Below are 22,544 nucleotides of genomic sequence, written 5' to 3' on the forward strand. Positions count from 1 at the left end.
GTCAGTTGGTTAATTGATAAATTTGTAGTGAGTACATGGAGCTCTTTGCGCATATGATAAATCCATGAGCTCTGACGTAAAATATTTTTGCAATCTTTTGCACGTTTGGAGAAAAAGAGAGATCGGGCAAAACTTGGGGTTTAAAGCTTATTTACCACTGTCGGGTAGACACTGATGTTCTCTTGGTCTTGGCTGCAGCTCAGGGTGCCTACCCCACCCATCTATTCTTGTTCCCAGAGCCCTCGTTCCTTTGAAAACGAGTGGCCCTAAGGCCAATAAGGTTCTTAATCAATATATGACGGGACATTAACATCAGACTAACCTAATAATATTAATGGAAGTTCACATGAAAATTGAAGTTCACATCTTAGTCGAGTCGTAACCTCCCTCCTACTCTACTCGTTTAAGGAGAATGCGAAATTATCAACCAGAAGATAAAAAGGATAGATTCCCTAACAGGAAGACATCTTAGTCCGTGGTAAAGCTGCTCCATCAATCATACAGAGCTGAAACGTGAAAAGATGAACCAGATAGGTTCGCACTACGTTCACGATTGATCTCAAAACTCGGAAAAAAGTGTAATAAGGTTTACTTGTAAACTTATACCCCATTCACACCAGCAAAACATGTTTTGTTAAACTGGTTTTCATTGAATGAAAATTATAAACAGAGAACTGAAAAACTTGATTTTCCATAGGATTCAAGTACTTGCTAACTTGCATTTCCGATGTGCTACATTCAAGTCAAAAATATTCGGTTAAATAGTTTCTATGAAGAAAAAAAAAATTAAACTGTGTTTAACAAAACAACTTTTAAACATGTTTAAGCTTTGGTGTGAATGGGGCATTAGCCACGACATGTAAAACGAGCCGAAGCAATGCAAATATAAATTTCAAAAAATGCGAGAACGAGAGGAGTAAAGCTTTGTTCTTTCTCCGCGATGTGCACTTTGTGAGGCATGTTTGTCTAAATGTAAGATCAATAATAGCAATTTCTGGAAACAAAGGAGAGAGCAAACGTAATTCACTATCTCGCATGTGAACTTTAATGTAGTTACTTTCCATATGTATATATTATTTTCAAATACTAATAAATAAGTAAATTATTGACGCATCCAGGCACCCTAAACACGTTGAAATTATACATCGAATGCTGTTTTCTTAAATCGTAGATCATTCTTTTCTTAAATAAAACATTCCACGTTATGATACATATCATACAAAGCTTAGTTCTGAATGTTTCCTCAAGAAAATATTGATAAAGTTTAATGATAAGATCGCGTCTGGTAAAGGAATGAGCACAGACTGTGTTGAAAGTAACGAGACCACCGGCCCCTCGACGGAATTTTTCGATTATCACTATTCAAAGGTTAGCCTAAGTATGGAAAAGTGGAAAAAAATAATTCCGAAGAAGAAATCCAGAAACCGTATTTAATTTTTTTTAACGAAATGCAACTGTAATTTTCAACAAAAAAAGCTTACAGTGGGTGCGAAGAAGAAACAGAGTAGCGTGCAGACAGGCTTTTATCAGCGCTGAAGCACGATCGTCTCTGTGACCTCAAGAAAGTTTGTGGCCTTGGACAAAGCGAAACTGCAAGGGGTCTGGCACTAACAGTGGGGCTTCATCCCTCGCAGATCTCTCGCCGAATCGCTTTGCCCCAAGCTTTTGACTTTCTCACGCGCGAAGGAAAAGTTTGTGCCGCAACGTTAGTGATGACAGCTGCCTGCTGAATAAACACTGGGTCTACTGAATGTAACCCCTTTACATTATACGCGCTGGCCGATGTCTCCAACCTCCATCAACTATAATCAACAGGGAAGCAATGGATCTTTCTTTTCATTCAAAAGATTCGTGTCAATACTTAAAAGCACCATACTTGCCGGCTTTCTTAATAAATTCTTTGACAGTTCCCTCATCAAGATGATTAAAGGCTTTAGTCTGGGTGACAGCTGTCAAGTGATTGATACAAAACTTGAAGCAAAATTCCTCAAGATCCTAAAAACAAAAAACAAAAATATTACATTTGGTTAATTTGTGATTATGGTTTGTTGGTTATCACAGTAAAAGAAGCATTCTTCGCCACAATGTTAATTTTTTCTCCATTCTGAATCATCATGGAAAGACCAAAGAAAATTTCTCCTAGAATATCGATACGTTTTTAAGCAGAAGGGTGATGAGATGAGAGAATTGCATCAATGAGAGGATGTAGTTTGATCTAATACAAAAATCCTAGAGCCAAAATTATAAAAACGCATTGGGAATAGTGCGGAGAATTGACACCAGATCTCGAGAGTGAAAGGGCAAAGATCACTTAAACATTTCTCTAATCAAAAGAACAAGTCAAATTATTTGCGGCGCAGTTCTTTGAGTTATTGGACGTCAATTCTAGTCTACTGCTTAGCCGTTATGTGGTCTCCTCACGCAGCGCAAGAACGTACGACCAGACCAGACCACGGCTACGCAGGAGAAATAACCAACTGCTTATCAGAAAATCTCGTAACGGAGGCTATGCTCGACCCAATTCCTTATGGGCGGAAAAGGAGGAGGATGTCCTCGTTTCACGTCTGAAAGGAATTATCGGAGCGTGACCACTGAATACTAGACTGATTATCCAATCAAATTCTTACCGAGGCCTCGTATTTGATGGCTGCTGCAAGTAACATGGCAGCATTTTCAACGGTAATTCCTTGTTTGATAATCCGTTCGCACTGATGTTTTAACTGTGTCTCGCAATATGAATTCGCCAAGTCCAAGAGACCTGAAAAAATAAGTTAACAAAGAAGCATGGGAGGGTAAACGCTGGTCCAAGAACACACATTCGAGCCATCTTTAATTAGGGGCCAACAGCAATCCGGGATTGTATTGGTTTTGCCTTACTGATTGATACAAAAAACTCACGCCAATCTCTCAACCAATCAGATTCAAAACTAAAACCAATCACGACTTAGTCATCCGGGTTTTCCCGCGCTTTGGCCAGTTCGATTGAATTTATTTTGAGTCCTCGTTGGTTCCTGGAGGTATTTTCCTTTTCTTCCGATTGGCCGTTGGACAAATTTGGTTTTGGATTTACGACACTAAATCGAAATGCGCTCTAATAGGTTTGCAAGAACATTTCTATCGGGTTTCAAAAGTATTACGGTGGAGCATTGGTTTTCAAGGCTCCACTTCATTATGTAGAAAGTCTGGAAAACTCGCAGCACCCTGCCAGCCAATCAGATGCAAAATTAAAACAATCACCGCTCAATCCTGCGCTTCTGATTTCTCTTTGGCTCCTTTGTAATGTTTCCTCTTCGTTCCAGTTGTCCATTGTGATTTATTCGGATTTGGTTCTTCAACAAAACCGAAAAACGCTCATAGCTGCTTGAACCTTAGTTTGACACTCTTTAGATATCGAAAATCTGACATCTGACTCACCGATGGCATCTTCAGGCAGCAGATGAACCTGATCAGTGTAGAGATACTCCAAGAAAGCGTAATACACAGGATAGCTGAATTGTGTGATTTCTATCACGCTACAAACACAACAAAAACACTTCTGAGCCACATAAATCGCTTTTCTATGGCCAATCAGCAAATTTGCTTCATTTAAAAACATTTCAACCGCATTTAGGAAAAATAAAAACTGCTTTTAACCTTTTTTCATCTTCATCCCAGTGCGCCTGGAACATGCTCCGAAAGTGTTCACACCTGTTAGGAAAAAGGTTTGTTTTGATTTAACAAAGGAACTCAGTTTTAGCTTTGATTTTCTTAATATGTACCTCTGTTTTGACTTCATTATTTATGAAATTCTAAAAATAAGTGATAAATAAATGTGTACGACTTTTCAATCTACGTTTTTGTTCAGTTTTGCTCACCAAATGATGTTATTTTGAGAAGTCATGACAAGACCAACACCCTTGATAATCATTTCATGTAGGGGTAACTTCTTTCTCGCGCGCGCACTCGTTTGACTTCTTGCCTGTGTATGCCGGTCTACATCACTCGATGCTCCTCGAAGCTCGCACATAGTTAACCAATGCAGAGAAATGAAGCTAACGTTACCTTATTTTGAGCAAGGACTTGTGCACATAAACCGGTTTGCCGTCAATCATAAACGTTAGATCGCTTGTTTCCTGTTTCAAATAGACGACACAGTAAAACTGACATGTCTGATGATTAATTAAACGACTATTTTATTTATTTATTTATTTATGTGTTTATTTATTTATTTATTTACCATATTACGAGCATTCCCTCTCTACAAGGCTTATATGCTCGGATTCGGTCAGGTTCGTAGGTTCGATTTAAAGAATTTTAAACGTAAAAGTTCCAAAACAATGAACAAAATAAAAGTAATACAAGCTACTGTTTGATACATTGGTGGAGTACGCACCCATGATATGAAGACGATACCTGATCATTAAATGCATCTCTAACACTCTGTTCAACTCTCTTTTCCTGAACCTGATCTGAAGATAATGGGGCAAAGACAATAAAGTTGCCAGATTATTCACATAACATCCCAAGGTTATTGAATTATGGCATTGTGACTTGCCATTGTTCAAACAAACTCTGACTCACAGTTACTGTTGTTAGTAATAATTTGTACAACTGACTTGTTACTAACCAACAATAAGAGGTCTTGCCATCGACTGTGGGGAAGCAAAACATGCAAAGGTGGTGTCAACTCTAGTAAACTTTGTTTCCATAGGACTTGTGACAGCCTGCCCTCGACACTGACCCCACATAAATACCTATAAGGCAGTGGAAATTAGTTTTTAAAAGATTATTCAGATATTAACAATTTGAAAATTATAGCTAAATGGAAAACTTTTTTGATAGCAGCTTCCTATTTTCAAAGGACCCTATGTTCTTGTGCAGTCACGTAAAAGGTTCTACCTCTTTGAGGATCCATTAGACAATGAACAATCCCTAATGCCAGGTTCTTGCCAAGCAATTCCAAAATCCTATCAGGAAGGGCTTCAAGCTGCAGCTATTCTGGTGGTCTAAACAATTTCTGACACTACCATATCATGCAGGATGCTGTCATCTGAAATTCATCTCAATCATTCATTCTCAGACTCATCTGTCTGCTTCAGAGCTCTACCTTCCAATTTTGAATACTTTCCTGTCCAATTTTGGATGCCACTGTCTATTTTCAGACATTTCCATGCTATTTCGGACACCAACATTTGATTTCAGGCCATATTTTAAATCTTTCAGACATTTCTGTCTGAGTTTATATGTTATAATCTGTGTTTGGACACCTTTGTCTCATTTTGTACCCTTCTTTCAGTTTTTGGGCTCTTTTGTCTGCTTTTTGACCCTAAAGTTTGTTTGGTTTTTTTTTCAGCCACTTTTGCCTAATTTCAGTGTTCAAAGGACTTAAGAAATATCTGTCAGAAAATAATGTTTTCCTGGGAGTAAAATAACATTTCTGGCTGCTACCATTCAATCAATTTAGGAAAACAATTGGTGACAATGGAAAAAGTTGAGCTTAGAGCCCTGCTGGGATATACTGATTCATGAGTAGAAAAACCTTGTAAACTATTACCTAAAGGTGATTGTACAAAGGGTGTACTAACATAAACAGTGCATACCTTTCCTGTGGCTGTCATAGCAGCTGATAAGTGACTGTAATGACAAGCGGCAACTTCAACAAACCTAGCAAGTGTCAATGATTAAAAAGAAAAGCATTCAAATCCTCAATCTGAGGTCCAGCACATTAACCACTGGGTCAAAACATTTCTTAAATGACCTGTCATAGAAAAAATACTTCAAACAACATGATTACATACCTTCCTTTATCCAACCCTATCTTGGTTGGTGTGACTAAGTGTGCCTTGTTCCCTGTTCCAAGCTGTCCATAGGAGTTAGCCCCCCAGGCATACAGACATCCAGCATCTGATAGAGCCAGTGAGTGGGCATAACCACATACAATCTAAAACATCATTTTGTTAAATAGTTAGTAGGCGTAATTCTTGAAAGGATTAAGTTTTTGATCTAATTCATCATGATTTATTGTTCAGTTTATGTTCATTCATACTTGTGTTGTGATTGTTCCAACAAGTCCAATAACTTTGCATGGTGTCAGCTGATTAGCATTGTTACCAACTCCTAACTGACCATTGCCATTGTAACCCCAAGCAAACAGCTGCAACAAAAAAGAACAAACTTGCAATATAACAAAGGGCTAATGCCCAAAACTTCAGCTTTAAAAACTCTTCAGGGTAATTAACTTACATCATCAACTCAGTTGATAAAACCACATTATTTTTACAAAATTTGATGTGTACTCTGTCTATTTTCTAAACAATTTTAGTGAAAGTAAGAACATATGTACTCTTACCTCTCCAGCATCTGACAAAGCCATAGAAGATGTCTGACCACAAGCAATTACAATTATCTTTTTTGTCCCTATATAAAAATGAAAATGTGAAACATTTTAAGAATTTGTTTACCTAGCTTTGATTACAGACCATAGAAACTACAATACATAATTTTAATACTTGCTGACAATGACTGACAATCACAAGTCACCATATTGGCACCTCACACCGCAAATTTGGCTACTGAATTTATTTTAGCAGCTATAGCAACCAAAACATTTACAGCCTGGAACACTGTAGAGATCATTTACTAACCTATCATTGCTGAATTTATTTTTCTGGGTACAGTCTGATTGTTTGTGTTTCCAGTACCTATCTGTCCACAGTTATTGTATCCCCAGGCAAACACCTGTCATACAATTTAAGACAGAAATACTTATCAGTGCAATCCAAAAACATGAGCTACTGACTGGCAAGTAAAAAAGACAATTTTCCATTCTGACTCTACCTCTCCTTCTACAGTAAGTGCAAGAGAGTGATGACTACCACAGGCCACTTGAAAAACTTTTTTCGTATGTAGTCCAGAGGTGACAGGTGATGGGATTAAACCTTGGTTTGTGTTTCCATTTCCAAGTTGACTGTAGCCATTATGACCCCAGGTAAATACTTCACCTGCTTCTAAAAAAAGAAAAAAACACATAGAAAACGCATTTCAGCAAATGTTTAAAACCTACCAGTAACATTTGATCTTGTAATCTGATAGACCGTGTGGGACTAGTCATGAGAAGGACTATTTTTCCATGGCAGTCACACACATTTTGACACCCTTAGCAGAAGTCATCATCAGAGGTCATCATTAGAATCTGACAGTCACTTCCCTTCACAATGTCAAAACATCTGTCACTACTGCTGACAACAGTTCTTTTCATGGACTACTCTCTCCTGAAAGATTATAATACAGGATAAAATCCTATTTAGAAGATAAAAGAGTCTCCAAATCTCCAGACCATCATCAGGGTCATCATGAGGGTCATTCAGTGCTTTCAATAAGATTTGAGGAAGGTGGCACCTGCCAGAGAATATTCCCCTTATTATCCCATTACTTCCATTCAGAACAAACTAAGCTAAACAGAGTTTTCAGTGTAAAAATTCCATAGATGATTATTAAATTTTCGTCTCCTTTATAACAATTGTTTCATTAATTGTTTTATTTCTGATCAAAATCTTCCACTTGCAGACACACAAAGCCTGCTCCCTGAGTTTCACACAAAAAGTCCTCTGAAATTTGAGTTGGTATGTTGCTGGAAACTCAAAATCTTTTTTCACTGGAAATGTATGAAATGTATGCTGGAATTCAGGATAAGACAATAACAATCATTTTTATCAAACTCATTTAAAAAGTTAAAAGTCGACTAAAAGAACTCTAGAAGATCTCATGGTGTTTTAGGTCTCACTTCGTGAGTCTGCTTGAAAGCTTCCAAAGTATACCCAGTGATTCACAGCAGAATACCTGCCAGAGCTCCAGCGGGTGCCAGGTCTTATTGAAAGCACTGTCATTTAACTTTGTATGAAAGTGAGGCATAGCAATTGTAATGATCAAAGCTTCTCCCAGTTTAAAGGGTGGGGTAGGTTTAGTTGGTAACAAATTCATGGCTTTGGAATGTTTATGGTGACAAACTCTGACCAAGCATTTTCCAACTTAATCAGTTCACCATCAGGTGTTTTGAGGATATGACCATTGCAAATAATTCTTAACATGAGTAAACACAAGTCAATAAATGTAGCATTTTTCCAAGAGAGATTCACCTTGATTTGAATTATTACAGTAATGTTGCTTATTTTAATATTCAGCATGGGATATTTATGGTTTAAACATTAGTCTTTTTGGGATTTCCTTGAGAATTCTCAAATTTCATTTACGATCTAGAAAGTATTATAAATAGCAAAGAAAGAAAAATTCCTTTTTTTAGCATAATCTACACAAACGAGTTTGGAAATTTAAGAAATTGATTTTAGATCAGAGGCACATAATATATAAAAAAGTAACCTGTCACTGCAAGGACGTGAGGACCACTGCCATATGCCAGGGACATCACATTCTTTTTACACAAGGCTTCTACTTTCCTGGGATGAAGACAACTCTGAGCATCTCCAACTCCAAGACAACTGCTTCCATTTGATCCTAGCGCGAACACATCATCGTCTTTCGTGACAACAATCGCTTCATTTCCTGAGTTTCCAAAAACACACGCTATTCTTACAGCTACCAAAAACTCTTCATTCAGGAGACTGAAAATAGGCCACCTCTCTAGTTCTTGCATTTTGATCTCTATTATTTGATCGAAATTTCTATATTTGTATCATTAAAAAGGAAACATGCTGAATTAAAACCGGCAGAAATCCTCCTGGTGAAACAGTGAGATTAAAAGTTCTGTGTATTATTCATCGTAAACCTCCCCACACGGCAAAGCTAAGAATCCGAGCCTTGTTTTCCTTAGCTGCCAAGCCTGTCTTCGCGCAAGCGCAAGAGAAGTGCATGACGTCAGTTCTAAATGCATTATGGGTTATATTTATGGCCAGTTCTCTGGTTCAGATTATGGAGGTTGTTCTTGGAGCGATTTGGGAATAATGAAATTGCAAGGGAAAATGATATGTTAAAGCTGTACGTTTCGATTTTAAAATAGTAAATTGTCTAAATCAGCGAGAAACGTCGAGATTTTGGGTAATTTCGTCCAAGAAAGAGAAGGTTTCGTGCGATAGGGAGTCGCTAGTTTCCGTCATGAGTCTACGAGCTGGAAAGAAAGATACAAAGATGAGGATTCGGGCTTTTCCGGTAAGTGTGAGCTTCCCCAGAAATAAAAATGCCGCAGTTTAGTCTTACAGCATTGCTTCAATCGGCAGTGATACCTTGAATGTTTATCCATACTTATCAGAATTTATAGAACCAAGATGATTGAGCTATGCTGAGCAGGCCGAATATTAATTTGGGGATTTGTAACACGATTTGCTCCCAAGTTAAACTAAAGTTCTTGACGAGTCAAGCCATAATGTTTGGTCCCGAATAAGTCACTTGCCCAGCTTTGAGGAACTGTTTAGTTTTATGAAGGAAAGGGGCTTGATTTGCAATTTGGTGACACGTACATCGCCTCAAATTGAAGCTTGCGGAAGTACAACTTGTACGAATGTAACATTTTTTGAGGTCGTAGTTCTAATGATTCTCTTTTGCCATCCTTTTTTTATGTTATCGATCCAACTTATGATACCTTAGGTTATGCAGTCTTGAAATAAAAAATTTGTACGTGTGTTGTATTTTTTAATGTTATTGTTTGCTGCCACAAACCTAACGTTAACTTTTGATGCCCAATTATGCGTTTGGATTTTTTTTGTACTTAACTTGAATTGTGACCTTATAGTACATATTTAGATCATATACTGTATAAACTGCAAACTGCATATGCATGCAATCTCTCATGTCATTAAGTCTTGCAGCACCATACATGCTTTCTTAGTTTTAGCTCTCTTATTTTTGTCAAGTAAGGGAACAAGTACAGGAAAATACAATGCCTGAACAGCAAAATTAAATTTACAGCTTTTTAAATCAACCTTTAGTTGATTCTTTTACCAGGAAAACCTGAGTGTTTGGATTTCAATCCAAACCAGTCTTTATTATAGATACAGGGAACTTTACCAATATCTCTGCATTATCTATGTTCAGTGTGTGTGATAATGAGTTTGTGCAAACAGTTTGCAATCAAATTAAGACACCAGGCAGATTTATGTTGTAAACGTACAGCAAAGGGAAAAAATGATGATTCGAATAACCATTATTTTTCACTATGAGGCCAATCAAGTAGGAGGAAATTATTATTAATTTGAGGAAATTATTAACCTGTCCAAAACAGAAATTTTAATCATTTTTCTTATAATGCCATTACTTCAGATGTGGATCATGATATTTCAGCTGCATATGACTAGTCTTCTTCAGGTATTGAGACTGGTAGTATGCAGTCAAAACATCACAATCCACATTGGAAGTGACTACATTATGAGAGAAATGAATATATTTCTTTTTTGAAAGTGTTATTTGCCATGATGACAAACTGCAAGCTATTTTGGGATTACTTATCTTGTTGTAATTCTGTAGCGTATTGTGAAGTGCTTAGTTAAATCGCTTAACAAAAGATTAACCTTCTATGCCTCACCTTACCTTTTTGAGTTGAACAAGTGATATTTACACTGGTGGTACCTTTAAAATCAAATTTGGATTCAAGCTGATGTTTTAACTGGTGATCTAGTGATATCAAATTTTTTTCTGTTTTTATTGTCATTTATGATTAGTTATTTTGAGAAGCAGAATCTTAATTTTAGATTTCTATTTTTGGTTAATTGAGTTTTTGTGTATTTATGTGGGTATTTTTGGAATACTGATTAATTGATTTCTCTCTTGCTAATTTGAATTCCTAAGATCTCACACTGTTTTGCACATTTTTCTTATAATTTTAGTGTTGAAATTTTAGTGTTCTCCCATACAACACTTCCTTTTTATTTTTTTAATTATTGAAATTGGGGGGGAGGAACTACTCATTGGTCACTTCTGGAAGTAGGAGTAATGTTTACAGTAGATCCTTCTTGATATTGCCTGATTTTTTACCCTCCGACTCACAATGTGTAAAATGATCTCTTAATACAATGATTTCTTATTTTAAGTGTATACATGTAGGTTTTTTCCCTGAATTTTAGTTTTTTTCTTTCAATTAATAATTCTTGTATTGGTGTAAGAAAGTATGCATTTTCTTTGAAGCAAATACTTTTTCTAGAACATGACATGAGAGATAGGTGATGTTTTTGTCATTTTTCTTACCACACTTATCACCTTTTTTTGTTATACAAGCTTTTACCAAAGGGGATTGCAGTAATCATGTGATCATTTGCATGTGGTGGTAAAATGATAAGACTATTCAATTTGAAAGAGAATTTCATGGTAATCACCTCGACTTGTATGTCAACTTTCGGTAGCTTTCTTGTTGGGAACAAGATTAATGAAAAAATAACTTGTCTTTTTGATTAAAAGAAACGTCTCAAATTAGTGAGACGTTTCTTTTAATCATATTTCAAGCCCACCTTTGTCTTGACACAGATATGAGTTCAATTTCTACCTTAGCTTTGGGATTGAAACTCAAACGTTTTTCTTCTTTCTTTCTTTGCACAGATGACTATGGATGACAAGTATGTTGAAGACATCTGGAACTTGCTGAAGAATGCCATCCAGGAAATTCAGAAGAAAAACAATAGTGGCCTTAGTTTTGAGGAACTTTATAGGTGATATTTTCAAATTCAATAATGAATTGTTAACTTGTTTCTTCTCTAGGTCTCTTGTATTTTGCCCTATATCCTATGTGAAAACTCAATGTAACAACAAATTTTCTTGGTATTACCTTTAATTCTCATGAAGCGGTCAGTGAGAACAAATATAGTAGTATCTTTATATATTGATTACCTTATCTATCTACTTCTTGTTGATTTTGCACAGCCATGGATGCAATGAAAAAATTTATCTTTTTCTTGTTTTCTTATTTCAAACTTATTGACTTCTGTTCCAGTTAATAATTAAGGTACCATAAACATTCTTTGGAATCTCATTATCTATTTGAAAATCAAATCGATAAACTAGTAAATACTATGTTTTGAGATGTTTGGGAGTGGAAAGAGGTAAGCATTTCTTTTTATACATGGGAAATGTTTTAAAGGATAGCAAGTTAAAAGTTAGTGTTGATTTGAATTAAATAGGAATGCTTATACTATGGTCTTACACAAGCATGGAGAGAGGTTATACTCTGGACTCAAACAAGTTGTGACAGAGCATCTGGTAGAAAAGGTATTAAACATGCACTTCCTTTATGTTGGGGACTTATTTAGTATTTTACTAGAGTATTGACAAATACATCAGTCAGTACCTCACTTAGGTTTACAAATGGGTTTTGCCAAACTGTTGAGGGGACTTGATGGAAAACTGACACTAGTCTACATTAAAGAAGAGTATCTTATAGGGGGGTTAGAGAGACTCTTGGGACGGGTTTTTTGCACAAGGTCTAACCCAAACTGAGTTGTTACTCAAGCAGTAGGCCTCTTGAATTCTCTATTAGAGGGTTGAGTTAATTAATTGATTGTCCTTTCACTATCAGCTATTGACCCTCTTGACACTGTTCACAAAACTGAATGTTCAAAAATAAAAGGTTCAGCTAAATTGAAGGTGGTTAGAAGGTGGTTTTGTTAAACAATGCCTAAACTTTATTTAACTAACTGGGCATGGTTGTTTCATGATGTTGCTGGATAGATAGTATTTGGCAATATTAGCTACCTGGCTATTGTTCTTAACTTAAGCAAGTTTAAAAACACTCCCAGTCAATTTTTACATATAACTCATGTTTCTTGTACCACCATACTCTATTCTATCTTATTACTTAAAGATACGCAAAGATGTGGTGGTTTCACTCAACAACAATTTCCTGGACACGTTGAATGCTGCTTGGAATGATCATCAGACTTCAATGGTGATGATAAGAGATATTCTCATGTACATGGTATGTCAACCCAAATGACGTCCTAGTATTTTATGACAACAGCATGTTAGTATGTGTTCCTTAAAACAGTAACAAGTCTCTCTGTAAGGCTTTCTTGGGTAAATGTAAACAAACAGTGCACCAAATCTTTTCAGTAAACACAGCTTGGTTAGGGTGAAAGGGAGCAGAGTAGTTGGTTGTTCACAGGGCACATTTAAGGAGATGAACTCTGGGCAGTGGAGCACAAATCCAGTGAGTGGTAAGGTGAAGGACTTCACCCAAGGGATTACAACTGCAGTGCACCAGCCTCTGAGTCTTCACACTTGGCCATCCTGCCTTTGCTATTTCTGGCTTCATGTCATAGATAACTGATTAGTAAATAAACCCTTTAACTCCCAAGATCTCACAAGTAATTCTCCTTACTGTCTGCCATACAGTTCTTGTGATGTAAGTCATAAAGGAGAAATTGGTATTGGATCAACTAATAATCCCATGATTGATATTTCTCTCTATTCTCATCACCTGTCTGCTTGATATTGTATTGATATTGTAAGAAGAAATTCTGTCTTGGTCACTCATGGGAGTTAAAGGGTTAACACTGATAGCCAGTGTGTAAAGGTTAAAGCCTTATAATTTGCTCTTTATAAATTTGCTTCCTTAATGTTCAACCTTCAACAAATTTTCACATTTTTTTAGTGCACAACAACATCTGGCTGGAAATTTTAGAGCTTTCTGAAAACTTTTTTTCTTTTAACTCTATGATTACTTCCACAGGATAGAGTCTATGTTCAACAAAACAGTGTTGATAATGTCTACAACTTGGGATTGATCCTTTTCCGTGACTTGGTGAGTTTCTGTGTTGGGTTATTAAATTTGGTAGTAGACAAAGCCAAGCTAGTTATGACATCCTACTAAAATTCTTCATATGAGGTTGTTGATGAAAACAACATGTTTTGTTTTTTAATACTGCTAATCAATTGCTAGATCATTTGGTCATTTAAGTAGTTTTTCATTCACATTTAATTTCCAGAATTTGCCTCTGTGGCAAATTTATCAGTATCCATGTCACATTGAAAACAAACCAATAGTTTGTTCCTCACAGTTTCTTGTAACTAATACCCATCACTAGATTACACTTTTTTCCCTTTTTTCAAGGTGGTGAGGTATGGTAATATCAGAGATCATTTGTGTCAAACATTACTCACACTTGTCAGAAGAGAGCGGAAAGGAGAAGTTGTTGACAGGTAGCTGGATAATTTATAATCATAATACTTGTAACTGTCAAAAGATATTAAATATAGTTATGCATTAGATACCTTTGGAAGTCATGGACTATCCCTTCTCTCACCAAACTGTTAATTAAAAAGTTGTATGTTGTCATTGTTTTACCACACTGAAGTAACCTTTTATATTTCTTTTTCCTGAAATTATGGCTCATCTTGTTTCCCCCTGTCTTCATTGGTTAGGATGGCTATTAGAAATGCTTGTCAGATGTTGATGATCCTTGGAATTGACACAAGAAGTGTGTATGAGGAGGATTTTGAGAAACCATTCCTTGAAGAGTCTGCAGAATTCTACAAGGTATAAACTTTCTGGCAGGTCCTGCGTTTGTTAGCATTCATGCACAAGAGGAAACTTAATGGCTTTGCCTCAGTTCACTTGTCAACAAAGAAAGTGATTTAAGGAATATTTTGAAATTGGGCCGTAACTTGTCAATTTTTTTTTCAAAATTTACATCAAAAACAACTTTAGAGTCCATAATATATGTTATTGCTTGAACATTTATTGCATTTTGCTTGATCTTTCCCCAACAGTTGGAAGGTCAAAAGTTCCTAGCAGAAAACAGTGCATCTGTTTATATTCAGAAGGTGTGTCCCTCTTTGATGGATCCATTCTCAACAGTTTTTGAATTTGATCATGTCTTTTTGCAATGAATTTGTTGTGTAGTTACTGACTTCAAGGCTCCTCCATCAGGTTGAAGCCAGAATTAATGAAGAATCGGAACGGGCCAAGCATTACTTGGACCCTACTACAGAAGAACCTATTGTTAAGGTAATGACATGTGGCTTTTGATTATGGAGATTAAATGAAGAGATGCATGGGAGAAAGCCTTAGTGACTTTTGGTGAAGTGTTTGATTCTACTTGTAAATTGTCTTCTCTTGAGAAACAACAGTAGAAGTAGATATTATCTCAAAAGTCACTTGGGGCCTTTTTCAGTGCAACCCCTTAAAAATTCATTGGAGAAAAAAGCAATAAGCATTTACTCCTTGGGAATATAGGGATTGGTGTCTTTCCTTTTTAGGATGTAATTTGATGTAATTGTTTTTGGTTGGAAAATGATTATTTTCTCAACAGGTTGTGGAGGAGGAGTTAATACGTAAACACATGAAAACAGTGGTGGAAATGGAGAACTCTGGTGTTATCCATATGCTAAAACACAACAAAATAGAAGGTTTGTGTTCTGTCTTCTATTACAATTTTCTCACCATATCAGCATGGACAGTTTCCTATAAGCAAAAGAGAACCTTTGAAAAATAATTTGCTGTCATACTGAAACACAACAAGAATTATCCCAAATAGAAAACGGATTGATGAAGATGGGGAAGATGAGCACTGATTGAAGTTGACAAACTTGAAAACTTGAATTTTAAGATCTAGCTCATGTAATTTCTATGTAGTATTTGTCATAATTGCTCCTCTGATGATGTGCTGCTGGTGAGGTATTTTTATACCTTTTTGAGATGGAAAGGTTAACTAAGGACCTTACATAAAAAGTATTAGAATGGAAAATTTTCTTGTTTTGTTTACAATTTAGACCTGGCAAGGATGTACCGTCTTTTTGTGAGAGTCAAAGATGGGTTGAAAACTGTGTGTGATTGCATGAGGGGATATTTGCGTGAACAAGGCAAAGCTCTTGTCATTGAAGAAGAAGGGGAAAGTGGTAAAAATCCCATCACATACATTCAGGTACAAATTTCTTCTCATCAAGATTCTTTGATTGTTGAGTTTATGAACATATTAGTGCCAGCTATGTGATACTGTGGAGGATGGGTTTTCTTTAACATCCCAGCAAGTTTGAATTACTGTATGCTCATTATCTATCTCCTTGAGATTTTGATGCTGATCTTAGCAGTATGTAGGATGCTTGCAGCTTGAACCTAGTATATGACCTAGCTCAGTGATGAGATCTCTGTAGCTCAGTTGGTAGAGCATCTGACCACAAAATGAGAAGGTTTGAGGCTTGAGTCCTTTGTACCTTGAGTCCTCCTGGTAGATCAGATTTTCACTTGTGATTATCTAACGTTTATGGAGAAAATGCACAATGTTCACAACTATCACCAGCACACAAAATGTGAGTAGAAAAAGAGAAAAAGTATCTGACCTTGTAGGGAGCAATTTAAAGAATTCCTCTTCCCTCAGCCATCATGTTGTTACTTGTTATTGACAGAATAAATGTAGTACCATCTTGTTATTGACTCCACTCACATCTTTTTCTTTGTTTTACCTTTTTTTTGTTTTTTTTTTTTTCATTTTTCAGAGCCTACTAGACTTAAAAGACAGATTTGACCATTTCCTGAACAATTCGTTCAATATTGACAGGTTATTCAAGCAAGCCATATCCTCTGTAAGTTCAGGAGTTATCGGGTTATTTGTGACATTTGCTTGGAGTGTGAATGCTGCAACATAATACTTGCAACAACAAAAAAGTACAAATACTACAACATCACCTTCTTTCCCATTTCTAGGAATTTGAACATTTCCTTAATCTCAATGGAAAATCCCCTGAGTTTTTGTCGCTCTTCATTGATGACAAGCTGAAGAAAGGAGTAAAGGGGGTAAGTTGTATTAATTTTACTACTTTGTTTTCACCTTCAAATGCCTTTTATGTTTTTGTCTGGTACAAAGCAGTTATGTTCTGTACTACATGTAGATGTAGGTTGTCTATTAGAGATCCGAGTTATAAAGTAAACTTCCAAATCTATTCAACCAGTGCTTTTTTAACTTGTTATTTCAGCTTTCTGAACAAGAAGTGGAAACAGTTTTGGACAAATGTATGGTACTGTTCAGATTTCTTCAAGAAAAGGTGATAGAACTTAGCCTTCAATAACTGCAATCTTGCTTTCTTTCAGTGTTGAAATTTTGGTGAGTATCTTTAAACTCAACTCCATTCCAGACCCTTCTTGATAAACTCAGTCTAAACATTAGAACAAATTTAACTTGACAACCTGAAGGCCTATTTTATTTAGCCCGTTTTTTGTTAAATGATGCTAAGGATCACAGTGCAAAGGCTATCACATAACAAGGAATTGTTTTTTTAGGATGTTTTTGAACGGTACTACAAGCAACACCTGGCCAAAAGACTTCTTCTGGGAAAGAGCATTTCAGATGACTCAGAGAAAAACATGATTTCTAAGCTGAAGGTTAGTCAATGGTTAAAAAGTGCATTATAAACATGACACTAACAGTGATGTATCAACAATTATTATTCTAATGTCTGTAAACATTTCAATGACACTGCATGTATTTTTCTTTTCAGACCGAGTGTGGTTGTCAATTTACATCCAAGCTGGAAGGCATGTTTAAAGACATGACACTGTCACAGTCAACCAATGATGAATTTAGAAGTCATATTTCCAACAATCAGGTAAATAGGAAAGTACTTTCCTTTTTGAGAAAACAAGTCATGACAATAATTATGATTATAATGGTAGGAATGATAATGGTGATGTTAATAATAGAAGCCTTGATGATGTTGATGACAATGACAAGATGTTTTATTGATTCCTAAAACTGAAATCATGTTTTTAATTACAAGTTTGATGTTCTGTGGCTATCTTTAGATCAATCTGATGGGTGTGGACCTTGTGGTGCGTGTCCTAACAACAGGTTTCTGGCCAACTCAGTCCTCCTCACCAAAATGCACAATTCCTCCCCAGGCCCAGCATGCCTTTGACTGCTTCAAAAGGTGACATAAGTGACCGAATGAAGTCCGAGTTGTACTGAAATTGAAAACTATGGACATGGAATGATAAATTATTTACTTTTTTGTGTGTTGTACTCTACAGGTTCTATTTAGGTTGTCACAGTGGAAGACAGCTGACTCTACAACCACAGCTGGTAAGATCTGTTTTACCATATATTTTTACTGAGTTTGTCTTTTTTATTTAACAAGCAGATTCCAAGTTTCCGTACGTCTGTTCGGTAATAGGTCACAGATGACGTCAAAACGTGGTAAGAACAAAAAAGTGACACACGAGGCGCAGCCGAGTGTGTCATTGATGTTCTTACCACATTTTGACGTCCTCTGTGATCTATTACTGAACAGACGCGTGGCAACTTGGAATCTATTAGTTTTATATAATTAAGAATTTAAAAAAGGTTTAATGATGACGTCATCTATATATCTGTCCTTCAATAGATCATAAGTGAGAACCAATCAGAATGCGTGCATAACTGAGCTTATTATATAAAGATCAATAGATCATTGTTGCTTAGCCAATAGAGTAACCTCATGATTCTTTTATAGTCAAATAATCTAAACCTCGGTTCGAAAGGAATAATCCACCAAGTTTTCAGTCGTTTCTAAGTGCGAAATTACTTTCAGAGTGAGGGAAGTAACATAATATTGGTTTGGTAAGACGAAGAAACACTACTACATTAAGAATAAACTGAAAAAAGGAACTGAGACGGTTAAGGATGGAGAAGATTCACATGGATTGGAAATGGCCACACTGTAATATTGAAGGCTAGAGTATTACTTATAAACAATCGATGACCTAGCTCTTCTAAGCTTTTTCTTCGGCTTGCAATTTTTTCCTAAAGTAATGACTAAAACAACAACAAGAATTGATTAGTTCCCCTTCAGCATGAACGAAGATTGTACCTTTTTATCAACGTTAACATGACTTGTGGTAGTTGTGATGAGATGCGAGATCTGTTTCTTGTTAACAGGGAACAGCTGAGCTAAATGCTACATTTCCACCTTCCAAGAAAGTGAGTACCACGTTTTGACAACTATTGATTTTGAAAAAATCGACTGATCTTTTAACTTTGATGACAGGTGATTATTTCTGTAGTTCAAAATGTTTTCAATACAGTTACTTTGTGTTATCATTGTGTTGTACTTAAATTTTTGGTTCAATTGCGGTTTGTAACTTTGCATGTTTCCACCGCACTTCCAGTTATCTGTGTCTTTACATGTTTATTACACAATTGATCTGGCTTTCCAACATTTTAGCAACATTTTCGAAAGATTCTCTGAGTAACAAGTGTTATTTTATCTTTAGGAGGGTGGTCCGACAGAGACACGTCGACATATATTCCAGGTCTCCTCGTATCAGATGTGTCTGCTAATGCTTTTCAACACACAAGAACGATGGACGTATGAGGTAGGTATACATGACTCAATAGACAGCTGATGAAGGAGGGCGCATTGGGCGACTAAGAAGTGCAAAAGGCCCCTCAAGTTCTCTTGTGTCGTCCCTACATGTGTATATTATCACATGTGCTCAAGTTGTGTATTTTTTCGTTGCAGGAAATAAGTCAGCATACAGAAATTCCCGAAAGAGATTTAAACCGAGCGCTGCAGTCATTAGCATGTGGGAAAGCGACACAGAGGGTTCTTACTAAAGATCCTAAAGGAAGGGACATATGTGAGTTGAAAACCTGTGGAAACTCTTCACGCTTCTACTCATAGATACTGGATAGGTGATGCCACCAAGGTCTCAATGGGGTGAACCATAAGCCGTAAATTGGCAAAAAAAAATCCTAGCTGTCAAGCGTAAATATTGACCAGCAAATGTTAACCGTTTAGTTAACCTTTAAAATTTTTCATTTAACCGAAACGAAAAGAAATCATCCGTTAGCCGTAAAATGGCCACGATTTTAACCATTAGCCGTAAAAGCCATCACCCCACTGATACCCTCTACCACTAACTGAGCTAGGGAGCTAAATGTTGGGTTTTTTGATTGTTTGTTTATCTCTCTGTCTGTTTATTTACTTATTTATTTTATTTTTTATTTTCGTGACCTTATTGTTTATGATTAATACAGCTGCAATTTACCTTTGAGCATCAACTTTGATGTCATGATAATGATGATTGATGAGTGGTCATGTTGTTCTTTCCAGCACCAACGGATGTGTTCTCAGTGAATGAACAATTTACGTCCAAATTACACAGAGTAAAGATACAAACAGGTACAGTTCAGTCTCTTCTCCTTAATCCTCTTCTTTCCTTTTGAAGAAACCGTTGTCAAACTTTTCTCTCTCTTCTCTGTGCAGTTCTCGCCAAAGGTGAAATGGAACCCGAGAGGAGGGAAACCAGAAATAAAGTGGACGAAGACAGAAAACATGAGTATCCTTTGAAGCCTCTAACTGTTAAGAGTGACTTGAATCTTTTAAGATTAAAATCACTGCTGAATCAAACATCAAGGTCATGAGAATAAAGGATATGATCACCAACTGAAGAAGATATTGATTCTCAAACAAATTCTCCGTGTCAGTACTCTAGAAAATGTCTGGAAAACAGTGTGGAGAATATGCATAATGATCGTTGGGTGTAAAGGGTTAAGACAAACTCTGTATTCTGAGAGAAACGGTGGCCTAATGGTTAGCGCCGTAGAATCACGATCCTAAGATGCAGGGTCAAGCCCGGGCTGAGTCCTCGTGTCGTGAATATTTACGGAGCTACTCTTGACTGGAACGCGTGCATGCTTCTTTGCGTTTTCTTATGATTTCGTGCTTGACTATGACCACAAAGCTGTGACATCTTTTAGCAATCTGAGCTATAGTACAGAGTATTCATTTCCTTAATAAACTACAGAATTGAAGCCGCCATTGTTCGAATAATGAAGGCACGGAAAAAGACACCACATAATCTCCTAGTAGCAGAGGTTTGTATTAAGAGGCTTGAATTGTAGTAATGAATTAGATTTTCCTCTCTCTTTGAAGCATCCCTGTGAACTCGTGTTTGTGTTTGTCGTGAGCAGGTAACTGAACAGCTTAAAGCTCGATTCATGCCCAGTCCACAAGTTATTAAGAAGAGAATTGAAGGCTTGATTGAAAGAGAATACTTAGCCAGGACTCCCGAGGACAGGTCAGTGACATCAACATGTAGTATACGTCATAATACTCCTTAGTTAGACGGCAAGTTAGCAAAACAGTCAAATGCAAAACGAGATCGTACAGTAGGACTGTTAAGCTATTTACGGCATTCATTCTCCGGCAGAAGAAGGCATAATGTCCTAATGCGTGTTCTATGGATGTAACTCAGTTTCTCCTTTGAATACTTTGGGTTGTGCTTGTAATTAGAAAACAGTGTTGCGTTTGTGGCCTTAAGCTGCCAACAATCTTGGGGGAGGGGTGCATTTTAGAGTTCTATGCCTTACTCCTTTAAAACTGAAAGGCCTTTCTGAGGCTGCTTAAGTATATTAAATGTGATCTTTTGCGGCGGTAAAACCTCAAAATAATTCTTCCCTCCTTGTTTTTTTTCTTGCAGGAAAGTCTACGTTTACGTTGCGTAAGAAGGATTATCGTCAATCAAACTCAGACCTAAGAATCAGACGCTACTCTGAACGCAAATTGGCTGCTATTGTAACTCAATGGTTTAACTTACCGCCTATAATTCCTTGGACATGAACAAGCTTACGTTAAATATGGATTTGTCTGACTGTGGACAGTTTCCATTCTCATGCACGTTTTTTCCAGTAAAGGTTTTAAGTTCTCCGAAAATTTTGAGGACAATCTTTAAAGCAGAAGGAATCGTATTATTAGTGACGTAATAAAACGGTTATATTCTGTTCTGTGTGGAAAAAAAGGAAAATAGCAGAGGCACGTGTACTGGCGTCACGCCATCTGGACGAAGTGTCACGAAACAGATCTCATGACTTGATTAGGACACGGAAAAGTGACGTAGGCATGGCAACTGAGGAGAAATCGTGCATTTTTGACCTGCTCAAGAAGTAAGAGGTGAATTTGGTGAAATTCTTCGAGAAAAGTCTTACCAGAAGGTGATGTTTGACTTTTGCACTGGGGCATTCAGTTAGAACGAGTCAGCCCAGCGAAACAGTAGCGGTTCTGTGTCATGGATTACTTTTACTGAAGTTTAGAACATTTTAAATGACGTTGCACGGGCATTGTGTGAAGAAGAGGCTTAGGTTCTCTTCTAGCAGGCAAATTTCTGAGGAACAATACATTTTGGGGAAATTGGACGACAGAAGCCGTTCCATTATACAAATAAATTTGCTTTTGTTGAACTTTACTTTTGTAAAAATTGCGCGCGGAGTCATTTTTCCAGTGCTGTTGTAGACAATGATTATGTATAAGTCCTGTAAAATTCTTAGGTAAAGTTTAAACTATTCAGTTTATGAATAAAATCGCAAGGAATCCTTGTCTTGCTTTTTGGTTTATTTACTTACCCTCAAATTGACACATGTAAAGAGAGGCTTTTTAATGGTAGTTTTAACTGGCGAAGCCCAAAGACAGCTAGCAATGCAGGCAAAACGTAGAGACTTGCCCATAAGGGCAGCTTGGAGTGATTTACCGGTTATTACAGAGGACCACAAAACGTCAAAATTGACGCCAGATATCTATATGACTGATCGAATGCTATTGACATGAGATTCTCATCGATTCGTCCGTCCACAGGCGGCTTAAGCTTCAGCTGTGAGATGATC

The 22,544-nt window shown here is 36.8% G+C and overlaps 2 protein-coding genes across 3 annotated transcripts; one reads left to right on the plus strand and one right to left on the minus strand.

Annotated features, from left to right (window-relative positions):
• Positions 1-126: 126 nt before the first annotated feature.
• Positions 127-8,773, minus strand: LOC131791876 (RCC1 and BTB domain-containing protein 1). 2 transcript variants are annotated; one of them, XM_066167913.1, is made up of 15 exons: positions 8,356-8,773; positions 6,817-6,986; positions 6,624-6,717; positions 6,329-6,396; positions 6,026-6,133; positions 5,778-5,920; positions 5,580-5,643; positions 4,607-4,733; positions 4,393-4,448; positions 4,042-4,112; positions 3,634-3,687; positions 3,415-3,512; positions 2,628-2,758; positions 1,881-1,995; positions 127-506 (listed from the first exon to the last, which is right to left on the minus strand). In XM_066167913.1, exons 1-15 carry the CDS (start codon positions 8,627-8,629, stop codon positions 493-495), a joined length of 1,587 nt encoding a protein of 528 aa, XP_066024010.1. In that variant the 5' UTR covers positions 8,630-8,773; the 3' UTR covers positions 127-492. The 2 variants fall into 2 exon arrangements, with proteins under 2 accessions (XP_066024010.1, XP_058965264.1); XM_059109281.2 differs by lacking the exon at positions 127-506 and having other exon boundaries at positions 1,023-1,995.
• A 116-nt stretch (positions 8,774-8,889) lies between these two features.
• LOC131777610 (cullin-3) lies at positions 8,890-22,259 on the plus strand. The gene is made up of 26 exons (XM_059093956.2): positions 8,890-9,141; positions 11,518-11,627; positions 12,096-12,183; positions 12,776-12,889; positions 13,643-13,714; positions 14,024-14,112; positions 14,335-14,449; positions 14,683-14,736; positions 14,843-14,920; positions 15,225-15,321; positions 15,685-15,836; positions 16,408-16,494; positions 16,616-16,705; positions 16,885-16,953; positions 17,189-17,290; positions 17,407-17,514; positions 17,711-17,835; positions 17,936-17,987; positions 18,822-18,863; positions 19,157-19,258; positions 19,405-19,522; positions 19,999-20,067; positions 20,152-20,224; positions 20,693-20,762; positions 20,859-20,965; positions 21,368-22,259. Exons 1-26 carry the CDS (start codon positions 9,088-9,090, stop codon positions 21,390-21,392), a joined length of 2,262 nt encoding a protein of 753 aa, XP_058949939.1. The 5' UTR covers positions 8,890-9,087; the 3' UTR covers positions 21,393-22,259.
• The last annotated feature ends 285 nt before the right edge of the window (positions 22,260-22,544 follow it).

Source organism: Pocillopora verrucosa, chromosome 6 (assembly GCF_036669915.1).
Source record: "Pocillopora verrucosa isolate sample1 chromosome 6, ASM3666991v2, whole genome shotgun sequence".
Lineage (NCBI taxonomy): Eukaryota > Metazoa > Cnidaria > Anthozoa > Scleractinia > Pocilloporidae > Pocillopora > Pocillopora verrucosa.

Bases quoted from the DNA above. Each gene is read 5' to 3' on its own strand.
- LOC131777610 (XM_059093956.2), top strand. From the start codon at position 9,088: ATGAGTCTACGAGCTGGAAAGAAAGATACAAAGATGAGGATTCGGGCT. The intron at 16,706-16,884 runs GTAAGTTGTATT...TTGTTATTTCAG, and splicing joins TGAAGAAAGGAGTAAAGGGG to CTTTCTGAACAAGAAGTGGA. The intron at 20,225-20,692 runs GTATCCTTTGAA...AATAAACTACAG, and splicing joins GACGAAGACAGAAAACATGA to AATTGAAGCCGCCATTGTTC.
- LOC131791876 (XM_059109281.2), bottom strand. From the start codon at position 8,629: ATGCAAGAACTAGAGAGGTGGCCTATTTTCAGTCTCCTGAATGAAGAG. The intron at 4,734-5,579 runs GTATGCACTGTT...ACTGCCTTATAG, and splicing joins CTATGACAGCCACAGGAAAG to GTATTTATGTGGGGTCAGTG. The intron at 3,688-4,041 runs GTAACGTTAGCT...TTTTCCTAACAG, and splicing joins AAGTCCTTGCTCAAAATAAG to GTGTGAACACTTTCGGAGCA.